This window comes from Nelumbo nucifera, chromosome 7 (genome assembly GCF_055504915.1).
Source record: "Nelumbo nucifera cultivar China Antique chromosome 7, China Antique-T2T, whole genome shotgun sequence".
Lineage (NCBI taxonomy): Eukaryota > Viridiplantae > Streptophyta > Magnoliopsida > Proteales > Nelumbonaceae > Nelumbo > Nelumbo nucifera.
This window is the reverse complement of record NC_142655.1, coordinates 40,592,214-40,620,095: the sequence shown is the minus strand read 5'-3', so window position 1 is coordinate 40,620,095 and position 27,882 is coordinate 40,592,214. Positions and strand designations below refer to the sequence as shown.

Sequence of the window (27,882 nt, the reverse complement as noted above, 5' to 3'; positions counted from 1 at the left end):
ATAGTCTGTTGCTACAGTAACTGCAGTAAACTATATTATAGAACTATAGTTTTATTTACTGCACTGTATAGCTGCATCATGTTTATGTTCTATTGCCTACAAAAATGAGGATGTTCCTACACCTTCACCAATATGAATTTTCTGAAAGTCAAAGAAGGTATCACATAAGCAAATCCCGATGCAAAAATTGGTGACATGGAGAAAAAACATTTTAGCGATGTGAACATGTATAGTAGAAAGTTTATTAATAATTCACCTGAGAATGCTACCATCAAAACTTAGAACTTCAGTCCGGCTACGCTGCCGATTAGCAAGTTTCAACCTCTGGTGTTCACTCAAGGCTCCAGAAATTGGAGAAGAAGGGTCCAAAAGTGGATTCCACCTTCCACTTGCATAATTAATAAGTTGGCGAGATGATTCCTTAGATTGTTCTCTATGGTACAGAAGTTTAGCGGTAGGACCAGTTGCTTGATACTCTGTGCAAATATCACGCAATCTTTTCCTTAAACCTTGCATTGAATCATGATGGTCAGTTAGTGAATCTGTCTGAAGTAATTTTGATGAAACCACTCTTTTGCACATATTGCTGCATAGTTTTGGACTAAAAAGTGGAATCCCAAATTCCACACTTAATGGAACCCATTCATAGCTTTCACTATCAGCTGAAAAGTAGTTGCATTCTCTTTCTTTGTAAAGTTTTAATAGACGAATATAACCTATTGTCCATAACTCTATCTTATTTGATAGATCAGCTAATAGTGAATTTAACTTTGAACTTTCCTCTGCACATAATCCAATCTCATTCCCTATCTGAGCAACGGAACCATCAGAGTTCTTTAATGGTAACGGAATGTCCAGAGTGGTGATCCTTCCAGATGCATCAAGATCATTTTTGCTAAGGGGATGCACCAGTACGGCTGAGCACTTGAGAAGTGAGTTTAAACAATGTAAAAGAATATTTCCATTCACTAAATTCCCTTCAAACTTGCCTCCCAACCCTCCAACTGTTGACCCATCCCAAGACCATATTAGAGCTTTTTCACAGTTCGCTAATGGTGCAGGAAGCAACCGCAAACATTGCCCCTTCATCAGAACAACTGACAAAGGCCCACTTAGCACAGTTGAATAAAGTACCAGTTTCATCCAAGGTGTCATGGATGAGTAAGATGGTGGACCAAAGTGAATAGGACCTGTAGGTCCAGGTAAGACTGATGAAGAAGGAAGAGGAACCATGGATACAACAATATCATAATCACGATGAAATAACCGATCTAATGTTGCAGGTGCAAGAGCAGCCAAACTTTCACAGCGGAGAATATCTACACGATATTTCCTTTTTCTCTTTAAAGTTCCTTTTCCATTTTCTGAACTATCAGTCAAAATCAAAGTATCATCATTCTGAGACCTAGAATCTGGTTTTATGACCTCACTGGAGTCACCATTATCTTCCAATAAGGTAGCTGAAAGTGATTCATCATTTCCACTAACAGATTCAAGTACAGCAGCACCATCATGAGTTATCCCAGAACTGGTCAAATCAAGAATATTCTCAACATCTGTACCAGTGTCATTTCCACCGGAATTGCTGGATTCTTCAGTTATACTAATATTAGCCGGAAGAGATGTAGCGTCCTGGCCATCATGATTGCTTGAAGATAGTTTTTCTATCTTATCACCAGTTTCTTCAACAACAGCATCTTTACCTACTCCACCAGATTGTAGGCATTCCAGAACACACCGAAGACTGAAGGCATGATTTGCAAATTCCTGCAATTCTCCTTCAAATTTAGCTCCTTCTAAAGTAGTCAAATCCTTGCAGAGTTCCTTAATACTGGCATCACCAAGTTTGCCTGCTTCATATAGTGTCACAGCATGAGATTTCAAACCTGCAAAAGACATTTGAACAGGAAAAAAGAAAGAAGGGGTCAAACTCAGGTTCTTAACTTTAGTGACTTTGAATATTAATCAGACAGAAAACCCAGGTTCTTAACTTTAGTGAGAATGGGCCGAATGGGCCTTAGTGTTTAAAGTTATGGGCCTTTATTTGTTTTCTTTAATTATCTTTTTAGTGCTGGCTGCCCCATTAAGGGCATCCATGTAATTGTACTTAATTTTAGAATTAAGTTAATATAAGGTAATCAAGGGAGCTAAAGATAAGGGGTCAAACTCTTCTTTTCTCCCTTCCCTTCTCTTCTCTTCTTCTTCAACAGCCTACTGCTGAAACCTCTTCTCTTATTTCCTTCATTTTTCTTCTTTTTTTTCTATATTTTCTGAGTTATTGCAGGTGTATTTCACAACTTGGTATCAGAGCGGGTTCCCACTTTCAAGTTGTGAAGGTTTTCATCCTTATTGCAGCCCAATTAGGAGGGTTTTTGGAGAGGTTTGTGGAGGTCTTCATCCTTAGTTGAAGCCCAAGGCAGGTTCTTGGAGATTTTTCCCGAAAACCCTAGATAACTGTTGAAATCTTGTTACAGGTCATAGAGACAATTTGAACCAGGTGACCAAAGGTAAGCCTTTGAGAGGAGCGGTTGGAGTTTCTCTCCTCCCCATTTTGCCGGGTTCTGTGAAACCCTATTTTTGGGTGTTGAAGGGTTGTTCTTTGCTTAGAACAATAAATCTAACCTAGTAAAACCCTAATTTGATTTTCGTTTGCATCTATATGGACCAAATTGGAGAAGAGACTAAATATTCCACAAATCCCGAGTTTGGACATGGGGGTCAGTGGAGAATCTTTTTGGGGCTGTGACTACTATGAAGTTAAACCAATTATTTAGCCTAGTCTCAATCCATTCAATTACATGTGTGCAGTAGAAGAAAATGGGGTTACATTACCGGGAGTCAGAAGAAATCGGAGGATGATCCTACTTATGAAAGGTGGATGCAAGAAAACTACACAGTAGTGGAATGGTTAGTGAATTCTATGCAACCACACATTAGTCAGGATTACCTATGGATGGAAACTGCAAAAGAAGTGTGGGATAGTGTTACGGAGACCTAGTCCCAAAAGCTTAGTGTTGCTCGGGCCTACAAATTGAAGCATGAAGTGAATAATCTAAGACAAGGGGAGAAGCCCTTAGCCGTCTATTTCTCTGTGCTGAAATCTCTTTGGCAAGAGATTGACTTGATGGAAACAGTTGCTTGGGATTGCACAAAGGATGCAGAAATATATAAGAAGTTGGTAGAGAGAAATCATGTCTTTGAGTTCCTCACCGAATTCAACTCAGAGTATGATATTGTGAGGCAAAATGTTTTAGCAAAGGAAAAGGTGACTTTGTCTTTGGCATATGCTATGGTGAGCAGTGAGGAAAGAAGAAGACAAGTTCAGTCTGTTGAGCCGCAAGTTGATCACTATGCCAATGCCGAGATGAAGCCAAATGTTAACACTAGGAAGAAAGATGTTATCAATGAATACTGCAAGACGCCTAAACAAACCATAGACACCTGTTGGAAGTTGCATCCAAAACACATTCCTGCTAGAATCAAGAAAGAAAATGGTGGAAAAAGGTCTGAAATTGGAAAAGGGGGAAATGCAAATGTAGCCACCTCCTCACAAGAGGAACAAGGACAAGATGGAGAAAAGTCAATAGGGGAACAACTTGCAGCCGCCAAGGCTGAGTATGAGAAGTATGGCCAAATAATCAATCATTTGGAATCCACTGCCACAACTCCTTCAGAGAGTGTTCCCTCCTCAACCTCAGGTATTTGTGTAATTGCAAATCATGCTTCTATCTCAGGTACTCATAAAACCCCTTGGATAATTGATTCTGGTGCTTTAGACCATGACCAGTGTTTCACAATTATTTGCCTCTTACCAACTAGTCAGGATAAGATATCCCTTGTTGATGGTTCTCTTGCCCCTATCATGGGAAAGGGAGACATTAAAACTTCTCATGCCCTAACCTTATCATCTGTTCTTGATGTACCAAAACTTAATACCAATTTGCTTTCAGTTAGTAATTTGACTAAACCACTGAATTGTACTGAGGCCTTTTTCCCTTCCTATTGTGTTTTTTCAAGACATGATATCTCAGAAGGTGATAGGGAATGGCCATGAGGCGAATGGGATCTATCTATTAGATGTGCCTGAGCAGAGCCAAGTACAACCTAAGAGAACTACTTTTGTTTCTATGTTCACTAGTCATATTATGTTATGTCATAATCGTTTGGGTCATTTGTCTTTTTCTTCATTGAGTCAATTGTTTCCAGAATTATTTAAAGGAATTAGTCTATCGAGTCTACATTGTGACTCATGTGAGCTCTCAAAGCATTGTAAGAATACTTATCCTTCCATTAATAAAAGATCTATTGTTCCATTTAATATTGTTCACTCTAAGGTGTGGGGGCCTTACCATTTACCGTTTATGGGTGGCTATAGATATTTTATCCTGTTTATTGATGATTGTTCACAATATACCTGCATTTACCTTATGCGCTCTCGTGCTGAAGTGCATAAACTTGTGCAACAGTTCCATGAACACATTCTCACTCAATTTGACACCCGCATCAAAATATTCCAATCAGACAATGCTAAGGAATATTTTGAAAAGGACCTTACCCCCTATCTTGAGAAGGGGTTATCCATAGAGTTCTTGTGCCCGCACTCCACAACAAAATGGAGTAGCGAAGAGGAAAAATAGACACGTGCAAGTTTCAAGGAGCATCCTGTTTGCTACCCATGTTCCTGTTAAGTTTTGGGGTAATGCAGTTTTAACGGCTACCTATCTTATTAACCACATGCTTTCTCGAGTCTTGGGGTTAAAATCTCCTTTTGGAGTCCTCTTTCCTGATGTTGAGATTTTCTCTATTCCTCTACAGATCTTTGGTTGCACTTGCTATGTTTATATACCCAGTTCTAAGAGAGATAAGTTTGAACCCAAGACATAGAAGTGTATCTTCCTTGGTTATGCCTCTACACAAAAAGGGTACTGTTGTTTTAATCCTATTAATGGCATCAGTTTTGTCTCCATGGATGTCACCTTTGCAGAGTCAGTTCCTTTTTATAGTCGTCCTTCCAAGGGGGGGAGATTTCCTGAGTTGTTTTCTTCATCTATTCCTTTGCCGACTCCAATTGAGTCTTGTGTCAAGCCCTCCACAATTACCCCCATTCCCGTGGAGGGATCTTCTCCTTTGAGGTCTTCCATTGCTGATCCTCACCCTCCTCCTGCTAGTCCTCCAATTTCCACCACTCATCCTATTCTCTAGAGGTGGCACTGGCGACAAAGGCTAAGACAACCACAGGTTGGTCCCAGACCTTGACCTACCTATTGCTTTGAGGAAAGGTAAGAGGAAATGTACAGCTCATTGTATTTTCAAACACCTTTCCCACAGCTTGTTGTCCCCATCCTATTATGCCTTTCTAGCTTCCATTTCCTCTCAACCCATCCCAAAGTCCGTTTCAGAAGCCTTAGCCACACCAGAATGGAGGGATGCTATGAGGACTAAAATAGAAGCAGTTCATAAAAACAATACTTGGGATATTGTTGACTTGCCAACTAGGAAGGAACCTGTTGGGTGCACGTGGATTTTCACTATCAAGTACCATGCAAATGGGTCAATTGAGAGGTATAAGGCTCATCTTGTTGATAAGGAATATACCCAAGTATATGGGATAAATTACACCAAGACTTTTTCGCCAGTTGCTAAAATGACTTCGTTGAGAGTTCTTTTATCCTTAGTAGTGAGTTGTGATTGGCCGCTTTATCAATTTGACGTTAAGAATGCATTCTTGAATGGTGATCTCACTAAAGAGGTATATATGTCCCTTCCTCCTGGTTATATGGTAAGGAGATGCAAGAAAAGGTGTGCAGATTAAAGAAATTAGTTAATGGGCTAAAACAATCTCCACATGCTTGGTTTGACAGGTTTAGGGCTCCTCTTGTTCACTTTGGTTACACTCAGACTCAATCAGATCATACCTTCTTTGTTAAGAGGAGTACACTGGTGACATTCTTTATTGTTTATGTAGATGATATTGTGGTTACTGGAAGTGATATAGAAGTTAGTGTTGTCAAGAAGTTTATCAGTTCTGAACTTGAAATAAAAGACTTAGGGGAATTGCGGTATTTCCTCAGCATTGAGGTTGTCAAGTCCAAAGAAGGTATCTTTATTTCTCAACGGAAGTATGTGTTGGATCTTCTTACTGAGATCGGGAAGCTTGGTGCTAAACCTGCCTCTACCCCTATTGATGTGAATCGTAAACTCTCAGGTAATGATGGAGAACTTTTAGCTGACAAGGGAATTGTCAGAGATTACTGAGAAAACTTCTTTATCTATGTATGACTCGTCTAGATATTTCATATGTTGCAAGTGTCATCAGCCAGTTCATATATTCTCCTAGAGACACACATATGGCTGCTACAGAAAAGGGGTTGTGTTACCCTAAGGGAACCCCCAGGAAGGGTATATTGTTTGCCAAACATGGCTACACAAAGGTAGAAACATATACAAATGTTGATTGGGTAGGTAATGTGGATAATAGGAGATCCACATCAGGATATTGTGCTATGGTAGCCGGAAACATTGCTTCCTAGAGTAAAAAGCAGTCAGTGGTTGCTAGATTTTCGACTGAAGCAGAGTATAAAGCTATGGCCCATGGGGTCTTTGAGTTGTTATGGCTTGGATCTCTTCTTAATGAGATGGGTGTTCCATGTGATGAGCCATTGATGTTGTATTGTGATAACCAGGCTGCTATTAACATTGCTCACAACCCAGTTCAATACGATAGAACTAAGCACATTGAGGTTGACAGACACTTTATACAAGAGAGAATGGCTTCATGAGAGGTGTGCTGCCTTCCTTTGATTGTATCAAAAGAGCAACTAGCAAACTTCCTAACTAAGAAACTCCCTAAAGCAAAACTTCAACATTATGTAAACAAGTTGGGCATGATTGGCATGTATGCTCAGCTTGAGAGGGAGTGTAGTGAGAATGGGAATTGGCCTTAGTGTTCTTTATTTCTCTTAAGTAGTGTTTAAAGTTATGTTTAGAGTTTATGGGCCTTTATTTGTTTTCTTTAATTATCTTTTTAGTGATGGCCGCCCCATTAAGGGCATCCATGTAATTGTACTTTATTTGTTTTCTTTAATTATATTTTTGTTCGGTTATAGCTAAATTTAGAGATTTAAAAGACACGCCTAGGTGCACAAGAGAGGTGCATTTTAAGGTATGCACCCCGCCTAGGCCCCAGGCATAGCACCTTCAAAAGGCACATGCCTAGTGCACCTTGCACCTTAGCCCAACTTGCTTTGAGAACACCCACCCCCACCCATTTGCTAGTGTTATTTATTTATTCATCCTAATCAAAGATATTTTTAAAAGATAATTAAAATTATAAAAATCATTTTTTGTAGAGATTAAGAATTTAAGATCCAAATATGTTTGGGCTTGCCTCAAGGGGATTGGTATAAAGGCGGCTCGTAGAATTAAGGATGAAAGAAGTTTAACATCACTTTTTTTTTATGAATAAGATGTTTAGCATCACATTAGCTAATTGAAATAATGCAATTGGAAAAGCTTTATATGCTATTACATGTTTGAATAAGCTTTATATGCTATTTTTTATTTTATTTTGGCAATTTTGACTTTGAATAATTTTTATATAATGTTTATATATTTTAATTAAAGCTAATAGGCGTTTATAAACATTTAGATTAAAATTAAAATTTGAATAATTTAATTAATACTATTTTTAATATTTTTCTTTATTTATTTTAAACTTTTGCATTTTCTGCAATTTCTTTTTGATTTTATTTTTTAAATTTTGTGCCTTGCTTCAAAAAGGTGCACACCTTGCCTTGTGCCTTGCACCTCGGATGCAAAATGGCCCTTGTGCTTTTTTTTGCACCTTGCGCTTTTAAAACATTGGCTTCATTACATTCAAACCATTCACCAAGATAATCCCTGGTGAACACAGGTGTCTGGATATGATAGCTTGTTGTCATCTTTGAACAGCATAATATATTTACTGAACAAATGGATGGAAAAGACACTGGATACGAAAATGCTTACTCTCTTATTTGATCAGAATATATTCACCAAAAAGATGGATGATAAGGTGAGGATATGGTTTTTTGATAAATAAGATGAGGATATGTTCCACAATAGAGGTTACATTACCTAATCACTCGTTTTAGTATTTAGGTTTCTGCAACCTATTTTATTAAGAGGATTAGAACTAAATCCTCTTAATAACCCAATCAACTGTAGATCAATATCAAAGTATCAGCATTCAAGACATTACAGATCATCCAAAACAGACTAAAACTGGATTCTACCTCTCAATTTCAGTGAATCAATATTTTAGGCATGTCATGTTCATCCATAAATGACAGGGTTTTCTTTTTATTTCGTTAATAATTAACAAGTATAATAATGATTTGATTATGAGTAATGGAACATTCCCACTGTTCTAGGCTCAGTTGTAATTTGGGTCATTGTAGAATGGGGTCGCACCTTGCGTCCCTATCGGCATAGTTTGTCTTCTAAATATTGATGTAATCCTTTTTCTAATAAAATGCTATCATTTATCAAAAAAAAATGGAACGTTCCCACTGCAACAACAATGTATGCTCAACTTCTCATAGTCAGGATCTCAATACAAAAATCAGGAACTCCATCTACAGCAACCATGAGAAGAGGTGGTCAGGTACAAATTGAAGAGGCTACAAGAACTAGGAGCAGGCCAAAAAGGACTGGGGCTGAAGTAGTTAGAAATGACTTAAGGATCCATAATTTAACAATAGATATAGTTGTTATAATGCGTGATTAACTATGTGGGCTTTTTCCTCTTTATGTTATTATTTTTATTGCTTTATTGGGGCTGAAGCTATTCAGCCAGAATTAGTTGTTTTTATTTGTTATTACGTATGCCTCACTAATCAGCGGCACATCTGTTTTTTGTGTATCCTTATCTCTTTAATATAAAATCTTGGAAACAACCTCTCTGTATGTGCAGGGGTTATCAGTGTTTTAAAAGCGCAAGGTGCAAAAAAAAAGTGCAAGGGCCAATTTGCGCCTAAGGCGCAAGGCGAGGCATGCACCTTTTTAAATAAGGTGCAAAACTACAAAATAAAAAGCTAAAGAATCAGAAAAAAAATCAGAAAATTCAAAACAAATGCCAAAAAATAATAAAAAAATGGAAAATTTTCAAAAAATATTAAACATAATGTTAATAAAAAATATAAACTTAAATTTTAAAATAAATGTTTTAAAAAACCTATTATCTAAAATTAAAATACATAAACATAACATGTAAAGCATATTCAAATGAAAATTTAAAAATAAAAGCAATCATATAAAGCATTTTCAAGCATGTAAAACCCACAATCTCTTTTTTTCCTTAATTGCATTGCTTCATGTAGCTAATGTGATGTAAAACATATTGCATTCTTGATTCTATGAATCACTTTTGTACCACACCCCTCAAGGCAAGCCCGAACAAGTCTACGTTAGGGTTTGAAATTCCTATTTCTATCATAAAAAATAATGATTTTATAACTTTCATTGCCTTTTAAGAAGATATTTTATTGCAATGAATGAATGAACAACATTAGCAAATAGGACCAGGCGTGCGCCTTTTGAAAGGGGTGCACCTAGGACCTAGGTGAAGCGCATACCCCAAAATGCGCCTCGCAGATTCGGTTCGGAGGGGCCGGTTTAAGGGTCCGTCCACCCCCTGAACCAGTCAAAACCCTGATACACCCTCTGTAGGGGCATATCGGGAACCTCCCGATACGATACATATCGGCTGATATGGGCCGATACGTATCGATACTTTGAACCTTGATCACTGGGGGTAATGCTGCATACATCTGTCCCTCCCCAGACCCCATATTGGTGGTGGGAGCCTCGTGCACTAGGCTGCCCTTTCTTATCTCTTTAATATAAAAGTCACTTTAGAGCCGACTGAGAGCACACTTGCTGCCCATCTATTTTATTCTCTCTTCTATTGTCTTTCTTCTCTTTGCTCTAATCTCTATTGCAGGTATAAGAGCACTAACAATCTGATTCTGCTTGTTCCAATGTATTTCTTCTCCTTTTCTATCTTCCACCTTCTTATTTTTTTTCTGGTTACTGGTTAAGAAGCCCTTGATTTGATCGATATATACAAAAGGACCTGTATCTAGGGTTTCCCTTTGGGCATAGGGACCAAAGAGGAAGTTTCCTGCCTGGTGCATGCCCCACTAGACCTTGTTTACAGGCAGTAGCAATTCGCCTACTAGAGAGATCTGTTTAGAACAGATCAAAGAGGACTGAGTAGACAGTCCTAGATTAAGCCGGGAGAAGAGTTTCTACCAACTACAGCAGAAGAGTTTTCTCAAATACTTCCACATTCACCACTTTTTCATTTTGAATTTTTCCAGAACTTTTGTTAACTGACCTCACTTGACCAACTGTCCTTCCTATTTCTTCATTTTGCTCCTTCACACCTCCAGCATTAGTTTTCTCTTCCTCTCTCTGAATAACTTGACTTTGCCCTGTCCTTCCATTTCTTACTGACAACTCTCCAGTTGTAAAGAAACTTGTTTTCCAGTATCCCTTTGATTTCACAATTTGAATCTATTGCAAGACCCAACTCCAAAAACACCATTCTTTAGCTGTCAGAACACCTTTGTCATGTACACCAAATCACCATTGTTTACTCCTTTTGGTTTTTCAAAACCTAGTTGCACACCAGTTCCATCAATTAAAACATTTCAAGCCTTCAGCCTACCCAAATCATTGCCCAACTTGCTTAAAAACACCTCTGTCACAGATTCATCAACTTTATATGCTGACCTAACCTCCACATCTTCCGATTCATTCAACCTTCAACAGCATCGTCACCATTATCAACAATAACCGCAACACCTCTCCCACCGCTATCTTCACTGATCAAGGTTCCAAGTATCATTCGACCAGCCACTTCATTGTATTTAGATTCATCCTCTTCCTGACATGAATATTTTCTGTTCTTCTTACCCAATAAGACCCCTTTACAACCTTTCAAAAACTTCAGACTCTGAGACCTCCTCACCTTCATTCCTTGCCCCTTGATGAGAGTAGAATTTATCATATTTTTATCCCCAATTATTCTGTCTTTTATACTGAATTAGCACTTAATTGGACTCATATTTCTGTTCAGGGCATGAAAGAAGGCATCAGGAGCAAAAAAAGACAAATCGGATGATTTTTCATAGTTTCGACATCGTTCAGTAATCTGGGCCTAACTCGCGTATTCGAACTCCGAATGGGCTGATTCAAGATCCACTGGAAAGATAAGAGAAAAATCCACAACTTTCATGTTTTGGGCTTTCACAGATTCGGCCTGGATCGAAGTCAAATCCGGGCCTGAAGTCGCGGCAATTTCACAGGAAGGCCCAATCCGCAGCTGAAGCCCAACTTGCAGAAAAGCCTGGCTGAAGCCCAATTCGCAGAGGAGGTCTAATACGAATCCAAGAATAAGAAACTGAGAAGAGTCCTTCCAGATCTAAATTCTTGATGTAATCTTAGAGAGATAATAGGATTGAGTTCATTAGATAAAAAGATAAGATTAGAATTAGGATAGGACTTTCTATTCTTGTAAAGATCAACTTCAAGAGGAAGTAGGAGACCACCCCCTCCCCTTTAAGCTAGGACCAGCTTTAGGCATCACACAATCACTCACTTCCTGATTTGAATCAAGAAGAAAAGAAGCAATCAGCCAAGAATTTCCAAGAATTCAAGAAACGTGGAGGAGGAGATCAAGAATTCAAGAATCCCCAAGAACAAAGTGGCGGCAAGAAGAGATCTCAGCACCATGGGTGAATTCAAGAGTTCTTTCTTTCCCTTTGTTTGCTTTAATTCTTCCATCATGAACTGATTTGTTTCTTGTTAGGACTGTGGAAAGCCTAACCATGATAATGAATATATTTTTATCTCTATGATTTTTCCAAGATTGTGATTTCCATATAGTCTATGAATTATTTGCTTAATGTGATTAAGAGTGGCCATCTCTTAATTGATTCGGTGTATATGAATGAATCGGGAGAGGAATTTATATACTCGACCACATAATTCATGGTGTGAATTAAATGGTATATAGGGATATATACACATGATTCATTTGAATATTTGAGTTTTTCTTGCACTTAATGCATTTCTATTATTGAGAACTCTAGTCGAGGGATCGAGGGGTTACTTGATAAAAATAGGTTTAATATATCTTGGGAAAGAATATTGAATAAAATTGGGAAAAACTTCAGCTTATGGGAATAACAGTTAATCTTGGTTAATCGAACCTGATGATGCGCAATCCGGCCGGTCTTAGCTGTCAACGACCTTGCCTCCGAACTGAGTAGCAGGGAACCAGAAACGAAGGAGATGAGGAAGCTCTGGGGGGAACCCGGTGTAAAGGCTCCGAAGCTCAAGTTAGAATCCTTCAAAGGCAAGATAAAACCAGATAGCGCAAAGTTTGCATACCTCTTCTTTGGGGGGGGTGGAGAGCCTTTTATAACCACCTCGCGCACTCACTCCTAGACTTCTGTCAGGTCGGGTATGATTACTTCCGTGCTTCTGCCAGTTCGGGTGTCATCGCCCCTGCTGGGGCAGAACCGTCACTGCTCTTTTTGTCGGAGCCGTCTCTGTAACTGGAGATGGCGGTGGCAGGTGACGGTGGCAGGTGGCCGTTGAAGTGCGGCCGTCAAGCGTCAGATCCCAAGTCAGTCAGGTGCGCCACCCCTGGATACAGACTCCTTCGGTGTCAGGTATGTTGTGGTTTGTCCAGTTCAATGCTCTGGAGGCGAAGTGCTTGGAGCGGTATGCGAGGCGAAATCTTGAGTTCGGATAGGGGAGTGTCCCGAACTGCCATGAGACGGGCCAGTTCGGGTCACTGCTTTGTGTGGCTCGGGACCAAAGGGAGAGTTCGGGCTCCTCGTAGGGAGTTCGAGCTCCTCTTAGGGAGTTCGGGCTCCTCGTAGGGAGTTCGGGCTCCTCGAAGGGAGTTCGGTCTCCTCGAGGGGAGTTCGGACTACTGGTCTCTTCCCTTTGGTGTTTGCACCCTGGGTACGCTGCTTCAAGTGCCGAGCTACTTGTTTTTTGCCACGTGGCGTGATTGCGAGGTCAGGCCAAATCTTCCTTCATCAATTGCCCCCCACTCCTCGTGCTAAGGGTCTTGCCCTGGCGCGGGGAGTTCGCAAGGTGTCAGGTAGATTTGCCTTGCACTTTGAATCTTGGTTCTGACGGCGCGAGGTGCGTTGTCAGGGTTCCTTGGGTTTCTTCGAGCGTCCAAAAGGCGGGAAGCGCGCCGGCCTGCCTAAACGCTAATAGATGTGGCGGCACGCACTTTATTTCGAAAAAAAGCGCACCACTTGGGAGGCGCGATAGCGGGCGTCTTTTCAAATTTGAAAAAGACGTGCCGCTGCCGCTTTTATTGAGGAGACGTGCGCTGGCGTTCCGTCGGTTTCGAAAAGATGTGCGCCAGCGCTCTGTCAGTATCAAAAAGACGTGCGTCAATCACGTTTCGGTCTAAGGGGACGTGCGGTCAGTGCGGCTGTAGGCCGTCGGATTGGCTTTGATCTAAGTCGTCGCTTTTCGGTCACTGTGAGTATAAATAGCGGGGGGGACCCCAGTTGTTGTCACTTCTGTATTTCTCTTGAGCTTGCGTCCGAGTTTCAGCTCGCATCCAGTTCGCGTCCAGGTTTTTTCAGTTCGCGTTCAAGGTCTTCCGCTCGTCCGAGCTCCTGTTGTCTACAGCCTTTTTCCGGGTGAGTACTTTCCTGGATCCCATCTCACTCCCCGATGTCTTGCTTGGATGGCTGAGATAGTCCTTTCAGCGGGTCTGATGCAGGTTCTACGAACCGAGTTGCATCCCTCGATAGCCCTAGCGAGTCGGAGGTAGAGCTCGAAGAAGAGTTCGAACTCGTAGGCCGAGGCGCTTCGGATAGTTTGGCGTCCACCTCTCGTCGGGGTCGGATGTTAGACAAGTTTGGTCCTTCGACCATGACGCCCGAGAAGCTCCAATCCCTCATTACCTACTATAACTTGCCCGGGGAGTACGCTTATTTCATACCTTCGGGTAGCTTTCCTTGGGAACACGGTCCTGATGAGATCGTGATATTCCGGGAACAGCTCGCCGCGGGGCTGCGATTGCCTTTCCATCCCCTCCTTGTCGAAGTCTTGAACCACTTCGGCGTGACGGTCGGCCAACTTCACCCGAACTCCATTCGAAATTTGGTGGGGACAATCTCCTTATTTTGCGAAGAGAGCTTTCCGTTGGACTTGGAGATTTTTTCTTCAATCTTGATGCTTAAGAAGCAAGCGGGTCCCCTCCCCGGGCGTAGGCGGGCATACTACCTGTCTCCTCGCCCGGGCTTTAAGCTTTTACATGAGCTCCCCAACAAGGTCCCAGCATGGAAGCGGGACTATTTTGGGGTGCGAAGTGTGCTGGGGTGGCCGTTTCAGACCGGGTGGGGGATGGCCGCTCCTGACTCCGGGGTCACGCTTGACAACGAGACGGCGAAGGGCCTCCGGCAATGGGTGTGGCTTGGGCTGAAGTGTCAACAGTATCTGACGGAGGCCAAGCTCATTGCGGCCAACCTGAGTTCGGGTAGGTTCTTCACTTAGAGATTCTGTCTTGTTGTTTTTCTTGCTTTTTACTGATGGCGAACTTCTTTTCGCAGGTGTGATGGATTCTCGAGGGACCCGGGGTGGGCACTTGTTCCAAGGCATGAAGAGGAGAAAGCGGGTTGCCAAGCGAACTCACGCCGAGATGCCCCGGGATGCGGAGCCCGAGGTGCCGAACTATCAGCCAGAAGATCTGCCCAAGGAGTCCGAGATGGTTCCTTCAATGCAGGAGCCCGCAGGGGGCCCTTATGCTGAGACTACCTACACAGGGGCTCCTACATACTCCGATGCTCCTACTTACTTCGGGTCTGCTCATACGCGAGCTGGGCCCTCGGGCTCGGGGGCCCCGGGGGATTTCAGGAGTGTGTTGTCGCCGACCCATGCTCTTCAAAAGAGTAAGGAGGCTATTTTCCCCGAGTAGGTTGCGGCGTGGACTGATCTCCCTCTGCATCAAGTGGCCTGTCGTGCCGTTACCCATGCCATGGTGGTAAGTGTTCTCCCTTTTTTAGAGCTCTTTGGCTTTCGTTTTGTTGGTTCTTTTGATCACTCGGTTCCTTTTGGTAGGTGAATTCTTCTATTCACGCCTTGGCGGCTCAGGTGGAGAGGAGCTCGAGGTAGGCGCGAGCTGCCGAAGAGGCTCGTCGTGCTGCCGAGGAGGCTGCTCGTGCTGCCGAAGAGACTGCTCATTTTTCACGAATCAGGCAGGCGAGGTCTCAGAGAGATGCCGAGGCCATGGGAGTGGTGGTGAAGCACATGGCGGACTTGAGGCTGGATCTGCAGCATCAGGTCGAGTACCTTCAGGAGGACATCAGGGAGAGGACGCAGATCTTTTCTCAAGGTATCGAAGATGCCAAGAAGAAGGCTGTCGATGAGTACATTGCTTCGCCGGGCTTTGATGATCTGATGGTGGATTCATACAGGAGGGGTTTTTAACTAAGCCGGTGGATGATCCGGAATACGTACCCCGAGCTCGATATTAGCGCCATATCCACTTCGCGCATAACTCAGGAGATGGCCAATGCTGCTGACGGTGAGCCAGACTCCGAGGGCGAGGCGGGGCCTTCGGGTATTGTTGAAGTGCCTTCTGATAATGAAGAAATAGCTCCGAGCTTGTAATTTTTTTTTTTTTTTTGTACTATCTTACTTTTAAAATGGAATGACTTTTGCTTAAGTGTTGGTTGTTCTTTCTCCCGAACTGAGCATATTTGCCGAACTAATCATATGTCGATCTGTTTCCTGTCCGGGCTACCGCACTCGCACGGCCTGTTTTGGTGGTGATTTTATCCACTTTGCTTGGCGGTCTATAGGTAGTATCGCCTTAGGTTGACGATGTTCCATGCTCGGGGTACTTGCTTTCCCTCTAAGGTTTCGAGCTCATATGCCCCCCCGAGTGCTTTCTTTACTCTGTAGGGTCCTTCCCAATTTGGTCCGAGTTTTCCCACGCCGGGTTCGGGTACCATGATCTTACGGAGAACCAGGTCGCCGACGCGGAAGCTCCTCTTCTTTACTCTGGCGTTATAGTACCGAGCTACCTTTTGTTGGTAGGCCGCAGTTCGGATGTGCGCGAGGTCTGTTACCTCGTCCAATAGGTCAAGGTTGGTGCGTAACTCGTCTCCGTTTGTCTGCTCATCGTATGCTTCTAGTCGCAGCATAGGTACTTCAATTTCCGTCGGGATTACCGCTTCGGTGCCGTAGGTGAGGTTAAAGGGGGTCTCTCCTGTGGCGGTTTTTTCCGTGGTTCGGTGAGCCCATAGAACACTTGGTAGCTCGTCCGCCCACAACCCTTTAGCTCGGTCTAGTCGTGCTTTCAGTCCGCGGAGGATGGCTCTGTTCATTACTTCTGTTTGACCGTTTGCCTGCGGGTGTGCGACCGACGTGAAGTTCTGACGAATTCCCATACTTTGGCACCATTCTTGGAACTTGATATCCTCAAACTGTTTGCCGTTCTCGGAGATCAGTACCCGAGGTAGCCCGAAGCGACATACTATGTTCTTCTAAAAGAAGTTCTGTATGTTTCGGGCTGTAACTGTTGCCAGAGGTTCAGCTTCTATCCCACTTTGTGAAGTAATCTACTGCCACCACTAGGAACTTTCTCCCACCTGTTGCTGGCGGGAATGGCCCCAGAAGGTCGATGCCCCATTGTATAAAGGGCCATGGACTGGTGAGGTACTTGAGGTCGGCAGCAGGCTGATGGTGGATATTGGCATGCTTCTGACATTTCTGACAAGCTCGACGGCCTCTGCCTTCATCGTTGGCCAGTAGTATCCTTGTCGAAGTGCCTTTTGAGCGAGGGCTCTGCCCCCCAGGTGTCCACCGCACAAGCCTTCATGAGTGTTGCGGAGTACGAGTTCGGCTTCGGCAGGTCGCAAGCAACGCAGGTAGGGGAGTGTGTAGGATCGTCGATACAACCGTTCGTCTATTATAACGTATTTGGCTGCCTGGCGCTGCACCCTCTTGGCTGCATTGCGGTCCGCAGGGAGGGTTCCATCTAGCAGGAAGCTCGCGAGTAGGTCGATCCAGCTCGACTCTACTTCAAAGACGGGAGCGACCTCTTCTGCCCCATCGAGAATGCTGGGCCGAGGTAAGTCCTCTATGTACACGGTTCTCATGGCGTTGTGACTCGTGCTGGCTAGCCGGGACAGGGCGTCGTCCTCAGTGTTCTCTGACCTCGGGATTTGCCTGATGAAGTGTGATTGGAAGTTGAGCAGAGCCTCCTTTACTTTTGCCAAGTATGCAATCATAGTGAGCTCGCGTGCTTCGTACTCGCCTGTAACTTAGTTGACCACAAGCTGGGAATCACTACAGATAACTACGTGCTTTGCTCCAACCTTGTGTGCTAGGTTCAGCCCGGCTATCAGTGCCTCATACTCCGCCTCGTTGTTGGATGTTGCGAACTCAAAGCGTAGTGCGTATTCCAATTTTGTTCCGCTCAGGCCGCGTAGCACTATTCCAGCCCCGCTGCCCTGCTGGTTCGAGGAGCCATCTACGTGAAGGATCCAGGGCTCCTCATCCCAGTTCGCGTTTGGCCTAACCAGGAGAGATGCTACACTGGCTGCTACTTCACGGGGTTCAGACTCTATTGGCTTGGGAGCTCTGAGCTCGCCCAAACTAGGGATCTCGGGCTCGACCGGCTCAGGGGCTTCGAGGCTAAACGTGCACTCGGCAATAAAATCTGCCAAGGCTTGGGCCTTAATAGCAGTTCTTGGCTTGTATTGGAGGTCGTACTCATTGAGTTCGATGGCCCATTTCGTCAGTCGACCGGAAACCTCGGGTTTGAGTAAAACTTGCCTCAGAGGTTTGTCAGTCAGGACGATGACGGTGTGAGCCTGGAAGTACAGGCGGAGTTTCCGAGCTGCTATCACCAGTGCGTATGCTAGCTTTTCTATCTGCGGGTACCTTGTCTCTGCTCCCTGGAAAATTTTACTAACATAATAGATGGATCGCTGGACCCGGTCTGTTTCTTTTATTAGTACCGAACTGACCACTTCGTCGCTTGCCGAGAGGTACAGTTCTAAGACTTTGCCCTCCTCGGGCTGGGCTAAGGTTGGCACACTAGCGGGGTAACTTTTTAGCTCGTCAAACGCGAGCTGGCAGTCTTGGTTCCATTTGAACCCTTTGCCTTTGATTGCTTTGAAGAAGGGTAGGCAGCGGTCTGCTGATTTGGACATGAAGCGGCTTAGAGCGGCTATGCGGCCATTTAGCCTCTGAACTTCTTTTACTTTCCGGGGTGGTCTCATATCTAGGATGGCTTTTATCTTGTCTGGGTTGGCCTCAATACCGCGCCGGTTGACAATGTACCCTAGGAATTTGCCCGAGGTGACACCGAAGACGCATTTGTTCGGGTTCAACTTCATGCTAAATTGACGCAGGATTTGGAAGACAGAATCTAAGTCTTGTATTAATTCCTGTGAAAACTGTGTCTTGACGACCATGTCGTCTACATAACATTCTATCTTCGTGCCAATCAAGGGCCGAAACAGCCTATTTACAAGTCTTTGGAAGGTTGCCCCGGCATTTTTTAATCCGAAGGGCAAGACCTTGTAGCAGTACTGGCCGAACTCGGTTATGAAGCTGGTTTTTTCCTCATCGGACTGGTCCATCCTGATTTGGTTGTAGCTTGAGTAGGCGTCCAGGAAACTTAGCAACTCATGTCCCGAGGTCGCGTCCACTAGGCGGTCAATTCTGGGGAGGGGGAAGCAATCTTTCGGGCAAGCTCGGTTCAGGTCGGTGTAATCGACGCACATGCGCCACTTGCCGTTTGCCTTTTTTACCAGCACTGGGTTGGCCACCCAGCTCGGGTAATGGACTTCCCTTATGAAGTCTGCTACGAGGAGCTTCTCGACCTCCTCGTCGACTTCCCTCTAGCGCTCTGGGGCTAAGTTGCGTTTCTTCTGTCTAACGGGTCTGACTACAGGGTCAGTATTAAGTTTGTGAGTTATCAGGCCGGGGCTAATACCGGGCATGTCGGTCGCGGACCAGGCAAAAATATCTAAATTTGAAGTAAAAAACTCACCAGTTCGGTTCGTAGGGGTTCCTCGACGGAAGCACCGATCTGTAGTGTGCGAGCTGGGTCCGTAGCCGAAGTCGGGACTGCGACCGTTTCCTCTGTGGGCGAAGCTCGTTCCTCGCCTTGCTCCGCAAGCCGCTCCAGTTCAAGGTCGTCGGCCACCTTGGTTTTTCCCTTCAGGGCGGCAACATAACACTTGCGGGACTCGAGCTAGTCGCCCCGCGCTACCCCCACACCGAAGTCTGTAGGGAACTTCATGGCCAAATAGTAGGTGGAGACCACCGCTCGTAGGATATGCGTGATTGGCCGCCCTATTATGGCATTGTATGGGGAGAGGGTCGCGACCACCAGGAAATCATGGTTGAGTCTGACCGCACAAGGCCATGTGCCGACTTCCACAGGTACTATTATTTTTCCGAGGGGCCTAACTTCCTCTCCGCTGAAACCCACCAGAGGAGTGTTCGCGGGCTTCAGCTCGCTCCTCTGTAACTGTAGCTGCTCAAATGCTGATTTGAAGAGGATGTCCACTGAGCTGCCCGAATCTACGAGTACGCGTCTGACCTCGAAGTCGCTGATCCTTAGTTTAATGACAAGCGCGTCATCGTGGGGGTAGTGGACCCCTCGCGCGTCGTCTTCCGTGAAGAAGATTGGTTCTTCGGTCTTTGGTCTTTTTGGGGGGTTCCGTTCCTCGAGAGCTGCTTCGCAAACTGAAGCCCGGGCCGTTGCCGAGGTACACCCTGCTACCACCAAACCTCCCACAATTACATGAATGGTTCCCCGAACTGGCCTCTCTTCCGGAGGCTGTCACTGCAACGGTTCGGCAGGTCTGCTACTAGATTCGGGGGCATCCTTTTCGTGCTCCCCTTGCCGACCTGCCTTATTGTTATTATTGTTATGCTGTACAAAAGTTCTTAAGTATCCGCGACGGATGAGTCCATCTATCTCGTCCCGGAGATTATTACACTACTCGGTACTATGACCGTGGTCTCTATGGAAACTACAATACAAATTCTTATTTCTCTCGTTCGGATTTCCCTTTAGGCGAGGTGGCCACTTTACGTATGGGGCGTCCTTGATCGTCATTAAGATCTCGGTCCGCCTCGTGTTTAATGGCGTGTAATCCGTCCGAACTGCTAGGGGAGCTCGAAACGACTGGTTCGGCTTCGGCTACCAGGCCGGGTTTTTTCTGTCAGCTGGGTTGGAGGGCTCGCCTTCCCTCTTTCTTTTCTCGTTCCCGCTTTCGGTTCGTTGGTTGATTTCTTCCTCTGTCCTCATGAACTTGTCCGCGAGCTTGAGGAATTCGGCCACGGTTGCGGGCTGGTTAGCTACCATGTGCCATTTGAACTCTTTATGCGTTACTCCTCTCTTGGCCGCCGCGAGTTGCACCGCAGGGTCTAACCGCGGTATCTGCAAGCATGCTTCATTGAATCGCTTGATGTAGCCCCGGATGGATTCTCCTTCCCTCGGGACTACTCCAAAGATGCTTTCCTCTGTTCTAGGGCACCGTTTGCTGGTGACAAAGTGTGCGGTGAAGACCTGCACGAACTGGGCCCAGCACTTTATCGACCCGGGGGCCAGGTTCCTGTACCAAGTGCGGGCTACCCCCCTGAAGGTGGTGGTGAAGGCCATGCACATGCACGATTCGCTGGCCCTGGCGAGTGCATTTGGGACTAGAAAGCGTCAACGTGGTCGTTGGGGTCGAAGGACCCGTCATACTTGTCCAAAGGTGGGAGCTTGAAATCTCTGGGCAAGGGGACCGCCAAGAGTTCTGATGCGAGGGGGGAAGGAACTGAGAGAATCGGGAGAGCTCCTACCTCGTCCGAGCTCGTCTCTTCCTTGCCTCTAATCTCTGACAAGACACGGTTGGCAGTTCGGCGACTTCACCGGCGCCTTCGTTGTTGAGTGGGCCTGGTACTGGCACTGCTGGCCTCCGTGTTGCCGAGCTCGATGGGCCCGGAATGCTGGTAGTCTGCTGCCAGGGCGCCGAATCGGTTTTCCGTGAGCGGGAACTCGGGCTTGGAGCACCGAGGTGCCGATCTTGCGGGCGAGGTTCCCAACCCGCCTGCGAGCTGCGAGGCGGGGATGATTTTTCTCTCTTCGGCCTGGGGACGAGGCCTGGCTGTTAGGGGAGTTCTGGGGCCGGGGGGCCTTTCCTTGGTGGGGGCGTCCATCCTGTGGGGAGGCCTTAACCGGCCTCGGAGCAGGGTGCCGAGGTGGAAGTAGTGGTTGGTTCAGCGGCAGTTGGGGGAACTGCTGTTGATAGTGATACTGGGAGATGTTGTGCAGTACTTGGTGCTGATGAAGCTGGTGTTGCTGGAACTGTTGCATTTGGGCTTGCATTGCCCGCATGCACTGCATCAGGTCGTCCAACCGGTTTTGGCTGGCTGCCAGGGGGACGGCAGTTGGTTCAGTAAAAGTTGTCTCAATAGGGGGAGGAAAGGGGATGCTCGTGGCAGGAAGGTTTACAGGCGCCACTGCTTGTGGCACATTCAAGCTGGGGATCCCATCCACCGAAAGGGGGATGGCGAACTGTCCAACGCACACCACGGGGACTTGAAGTTGTTCCCCGGTGGTGTTTGTCTCCGTGCCACGTCCGGCGTTGCTGGAAGAAGCCATGAGTGTTGGGTTTTCTGAAGAAAATAGGTTATGAGAGTTTGGAGGGAGGCTTTTTGAATCGTTCCCACAGACGACGCCAATTGATGATGCGCGATCCGGCCAGTCTTAGCTGTCAACGACCTTGCCTCTGAACTGAGTAGCAGGGAACCTGAAACGAAGGAGATGAGGAAGCTCCGGGGGGAACCCGGTGTAAAGGCTCCGAAGCTCAGGTTAGAATCCTTCAAAGGCAAGATAAAACCAGATAGCGCAAAGTTTGCATACCTCTTCTTTGGGGGGGGTGGAGAGCCTTTTATAACCACCTCGCGCACTCACTCCTAGACTTCTGTCAGGTCGGGTATGATTACTTCCGTGTTTCTGCCAGTTCGGGTGTCATCGCCTCTACTGGGGCAGAACCGTCACTGCTCTTTTTGTCGGAGCCATCTCTGTAACTGGAGATGGCGGTGGCAGGTGACAGTGGCAGGTGGCCGTTGAAGTGCAGCCGTCAAGCGTCAGATCCCAAGTCAGTCAGGTGCGCCGCCCCTGGATACGGACTCCTTCGGTGTCAGGTACGGTGTGGTTTGTCCAGTTCAATGCTCTGGAAGCGAAGTGCTTGGAGCGGTGTGCGAGGAGAAGTCTTGAGTTCGGATAGGGGAGTGTCCCGAACTGCCATGAGACGGGCCAGTTCGGGTCACTGCTTTGTGTGGCTCGGGGCCAAAGGGAGAGTTCAGGCTCCTCGTAGGGAGTTCGAGCTCCTCTTAGGGAGTTCGGGCTCCTCGTAGGGAGTTCGGGCTCCTCGAAGGGAATTCGGTCTCCTCGAGGGGAGTTCGGACTACTGGTCTCTTCCCTTTGGTGTTTGCACCCTGGGTACGCTACTTCAAGTGCCGAGCTACTTGTTTTTTGCCACGTAGCGTGATTGCGAGGTCGGGCCAAATCTTCCTTCATCAGAACCCATCAATATTCATTACATTGGTTAGGTGGACCAAAGGTCCTAGTGATTTCATCATTTGCATATTCGACTAGTGATCACCCTTGCTTTTATTTTCTTTACTCCAGTTTTATTATCAGTAGTTCTTTCTCAATTCCAAATTTCGATTGTCCAAATAATTAAGGAAAACTGTGATTCTAATACTTATTTTGTTAAATCCCCGTGGGAACGATATTATTATACTACTTGATAACTAGTACACTTGCTAGGGTTATATATTTATAGCTATCACCCCTAATTAACAATTTTGTTCTAACAACAGTTTGTACCTTCTGTAAGAGCTCTGTATCAATTGATGCCAGTGCCAAGACACCAATTAACAATTTGTCCTAGGGTAATTCCATAACCATATTTCCTTAATAACTATTCATAATTTTCATAAAAAAAAGTATAAACTTCAAGTTAAAATATAGAATATCGACATATTCATGAGAAGAAAAAGAAGAAAGAAAAAAAATTCAAAAAATATAGGGGCTAAACCCCTATTTTTGTGATAGGAAAAGAAGAAAAGAACGGGTGGAGGAAGAAGAACAAGAACAAGAACAAGAACAAGAAGATGTGAAAAAATAAAATGCATTGATTAGACAAAATTTTAAGTTCTTCCTTACTTATTGGTTTAGGTTTTGAAGTTTTGAGGACTCAATATAGCATTTAGCAATGCCTATGTTGATGAAACCCTAACAAATAAAAAATTAATAAAAAGATAATAGTATATAAACAAGCAAAATGAATATTTTAGTTTAATAATGTCTATTTTATAATTATAATCTCAAAAATTTCAGAATATAAAAGTATTTTATAACACAATGTACAAAACATCTCAGCGATTAGGTGAGATGAGCCTCCAATGGTGCCTTGTCACCTAGGCGTTGCCTTGACAACTGATAGATAAGTTTTCCCACATCCCACAAGCTTCCTGTATCTTCTTGGATCATCCAATAGCTCCCCCTCACTATTAGTTACCTTAGTGTTCAGGTCAATAGGAGATTAGGAGTTTCAATTGGCTTGGCCCTTAGTAATCTTGCTTCTTCCAGAAAATCAAGTACATATTTCTGCTGTGAGAGGAAGATTACATACTTAGATCTTGCCACCACAATCCCAAAGTACATAGCTGACCCAAGTCCTTGGTTAGGAATTTGTACTACAAAAATGGTTTCAACCCATCTATTCCTTGAGTATCTCTTCTATGATAATGATTTCATCAACATATACCACAAGAATAATGTTGCCAAATAAAGTATCTCTACTGAAGACTGAATGATCAATATAGCACTGATGTAATCCAAACTCCATTACCACACTATCAAATCTATCAAACTAAGCATATGGCAACAATTTCATACCATAAATTTCCTCTTTCAACCTTCACACCTTTCCTGCACCTCCCCCCTATTCTCCATATAAACCTCTTTTTGAAGCTCACCATGAAGGAACGCATTCTTGGTGTCAAAATGTAACAGGGAGCATTTTAGCAACCAAGGAAACAATTACTCATAAATAATTCATTTTGGCAACCAAAGAGAAAGTCTCAATATAGTCAATCCCATATGTCTGAGTGTACCCTTTAGCTACCAACCATGCTTTACACCATTCAATACTACCATCAGGTGACCTTTAACAATGTAAACCTATCTACACCCTACAGCTTGTTTGTCGGGAGGCAAGGAAGTCAGCTCCCAGGTATGGTTAGAATCAAGAGAATGAACTTCAACCATCACCTCCTAGTCAGGGGAGGCAAGGGCTTCTGGACAAAACAAGGAAACAGACATAAAAAAAAGAAAGACGAGAAACAAGTTGTTGAATGGAAGGAGACAAATAAGCAAAAGATACATAATGGGAAATAGGATAATCTTTACAAGTCTAATGATGGCTCAGCAGAAGCTGGAGAAGACCATTGTAATTGAAAAATCTGATGAAATTTCCACAGGTGTTCAAACATTGGTTGTTGCATCCTCATACATATCCATAATTAGGTTCACATACAATTTGCATTCCTTTCCCATCCAAACCCTACTTGATATCTACATTCTACTCTAATTGCTTCAGCAATAGTATAATTAATCTGTTTCAGTACCCCAATTTACCATAGTATAGGAAACAATAAGGCTCATAAGTTCTCAAATGACAATTTATGTGACTGAATGAACAAAAAAAAAGTCCAACAAAGTGAAAAAATAAAAAAGAAAGCACACATGGTACAAAGACAAAAGACAGTATCTAAAAAATGAACATAAAAGAAACATAATTAGGATGGGTAGGAAGAGCATGCACAACTACCACTTGAGCGAGCATACCAGGGGAAACAGAACCCATCATGAGATAGGATGTTATATTAGCATCAACAACGAAAGCTAAACGAGCATGGCCAGAAGATGGCCCATAGTTTTCTGCCCCAAGATAATCTCCTTGCTGAACAGTATTGCCATCAGTTGACATGTTTGTTGAGCTTACACTACAATGAGAACCATCTTCATCATCGCTGAGAATGGTACTAGGAGATCCAGGTATGCTTGAATCTTGGAGAACAGATGCTGGATCAATTACTTTTACAGCCCAGCCCAGTCGACAAGCAAAAGATGCAGCAGCCTGGAGCTGTGAAAGGTCAGCTTGTAATGTTGCAGCCAGTTCAGCAACAGTTGCATTTTCACTTGAAACAACAAAAACAGCATAGAGTAACCTGGATAAAGAATTTTGAAGTGTTAGTATGAATGTTTTCTGAACAATAAATTATCAACTGCATGAAGATAATGGATCTACTGAGAATGGCATTGTTCTTGCCATGTTTTCAGGCCCAATAGGAGTGGGTGACTCTCTCAGATCCGAGATCCACGCAGTTATGGAAGGAATCCAGAAAGCTAGGCAGATGAATATCAAAAAAACTCATAATTGAAGGGGACTCGGAGGTGGTGGTAGGATGTCTGAAATAAAGACAACAGTGGCTTATGGAATTACAGCAATGTGAGGAGGAAATTTAGATGGCTGGTTCGAGAAATGGAAGTTAAAGTCACCTGGGTAAAAAGATCAGCTAATTCTTTTACGGATGGGTTAGCTAAACAAGGGGTGGAGAGGGAGTCAATGTTTTGGTCACAGTTGTAATCTTTTTTTTTTTTTTTTTCAATTCCTCCTTCTCTTTCTCTTTTTTCCTTTTTTCCTTTCTTGGGCTCAAACTGTAATTGGAACATAAGAAAGTTTGTCTTCCTCTTTGTAATTATTGAGATTATCTAATCAATTGTGTTATTGATAAAAAAAATAATGGATCTACTGAGGGTCCACCAGAAACATCCAGAATAAAGAATCATAAGAACTTACTCTTCAATAGGATCTTCATAGGACTGCTCCCTATTGGAAACAAAACCTTCCAGCCTAGAAACTGAATCAGAGTAAGCATTAAGAATTTTGAAGGTGTAATTTAAAAAGAACTCAAATAAGTTTAAAACAAAGAATTCCAGAACCCACTTTTGGCTGTGTCCCTATACTGGGCACAATATATTATGGCATGTTATGAGTTGCATACAAGGGAAATTGATGAACATGGATTGATACAACTCAAGAAAGCCGTATGCCAAATAAAGAAAAAATAATGCATTCAACCAAGCTACAAGCCCTAGCTATCAACCATATAACACACTAATGAGTTTTAGCAGGAAAACCACAGCAAATAACTAAGTTATTATATGTTGTATTTCATTAGAAAAAAATATGTCCTCTGAAAATTTTGAATGTAGTTCAAGCATTGCAGTACATGTACAAGTTTATATATTTCACATTATATAGGCAAATATACGGCAATAATCCACAGAAGATACAACATTCTAAGCATCATAGTTTAGTGGTTAGTATAGATAATTTAGCAACTGATCAATAACAATAGTAGAATTTTAATTCAGGAATCATACTGCTTGAAACAAAAATATGAAGATATACAGATTACCTTTAAAGCGATCATCAGGATACACAGGGACATCAAAATAGATCAAGCCTCGTCGGTGAAGGCCCCTTGCAATGTCAGGATCAAAAAGAACAAAGGAATTTGCTTCCTCCTTGCAGACTTTGTCTATAGTTGCCATTTCTTCTTCAGTAAGTTTCTAGAGACATTAGGTAAAATAAAAAATATGAGTAATTTTATGTCATTTGAATGGAAGTTTGATCTATGAACACAAGATACATGTATGAATTGTGTAGAGACTGAGAAGATCTAGCCGCAGGGCTATTTTTGTACTTTTACTTCTCTTTGTTGTATAACTATTCTTTGTACTCTTTCTTTTGTACACTAAGGGAAGATTTGTCCTTTTATCTTTTTAATATATCTTTTAGGGTGTCGACTGACACATGGTGTCACACCCACCAAATCTGTTGTCTCTTTCTTTCTCTTTCTGAACCTTCAACTTGACTCTAACATGGTATCAGAGCAGGTCACGGATTGATCTACACATCACATCTCGTTGAACATCTCAGTCATTACTGGTTCAAGAACTCTCTAACAGTATTTGAGAAGTTCTTAAGTGTCCTTTAATCTTCTTCCTAGATTCACTACAGATCTGAACTTTACAGATCTTTTTCCTGGACTGCTGCACCATCGGATTCACCTTTCTTCTTAGATCTCCTTGTAGAAACATCAGATCAGCCTGAAATCTTAGATCTAGTGTCACCCAGAGCAGATCTACTGAATCCCTTTGGTTTGGTTTGGATCGGTTTTGACTTTGAGGGGTTGCATCATGGATTCTAGGTTCAGTCAAAACTAAAATTGTTATTCCTATGATAGGGTACAGGACAGCCTATGAGATGTACCAGTATCTCGAGAAAGTTATTCAGCAATCGAACACCTCTAGGTAGTATCAGATAAAGGTTGATATCTTCTCATACTATCAGGGAAACAAAAAGGTCCAAGAATATTATGCCGGATTCATCAATCTTTGGACAGAATATGAGTTAGTTTACATGGGAAATGATCCTTCAGACTGTTGCTGAAGTACATGAAGGAACACTTCGACAAGAGAAAAATTATGCATTTCCTAATGCACCTACAGCCTGAGTTTGAAGTTGTCAGATCTAATATCCTGAGCCGAGGAACACTTCCTAACTTATATACTAGTAGAAATTTTGAGAGCAGAAACCAGATTGACTACACAGACTACACTGAATGGAAGGAAGGATTCCAACATTGATGTTTGTCTTCCTGGCAACTAAACCAAAAGGGAAGGACTTCTATAAGGTA

General features: G+C 43.8%; 1 protein-coding gene across 7 annotated transcripts in view; it reads right to left on the bottom strand.

Annotated features, from left to right (window-relative positions):
- Window positions 1–27,882, bottom strand: part of LOC104590755 (FAM91 carboxy-terminus protein) — a 96,285-nt gene that overhangs the window by 6,030 nt on the left and 62,373 nt on the right. For all 7 annotated transcript variants that reach the window (XM_010249499.3, XM_010249500.3, XM_088891278.1 and 4 more), the window contains 4 exons: window positions 26,599–26,752; window positions 25,977–26,037; window positions 24,962–25,344; window positions 257–1,886 (listed from right to left, as the gene is read on the bottom strand). In XM_010249499.3, the coding sequence (XP_010247801.1) occupies window positions 257–1,886; window positions 24,962–25,344; window positions 25,977–26,037; window positions 26,599–26,752 (2,228 nt within the window). The remainder of the gene's footprint in view (window positions 1–256; window positions 1,887–24,961; window positions 25,345–25,976; window positions 26,038–26,598; window positions 26,753–27,882) is intronic.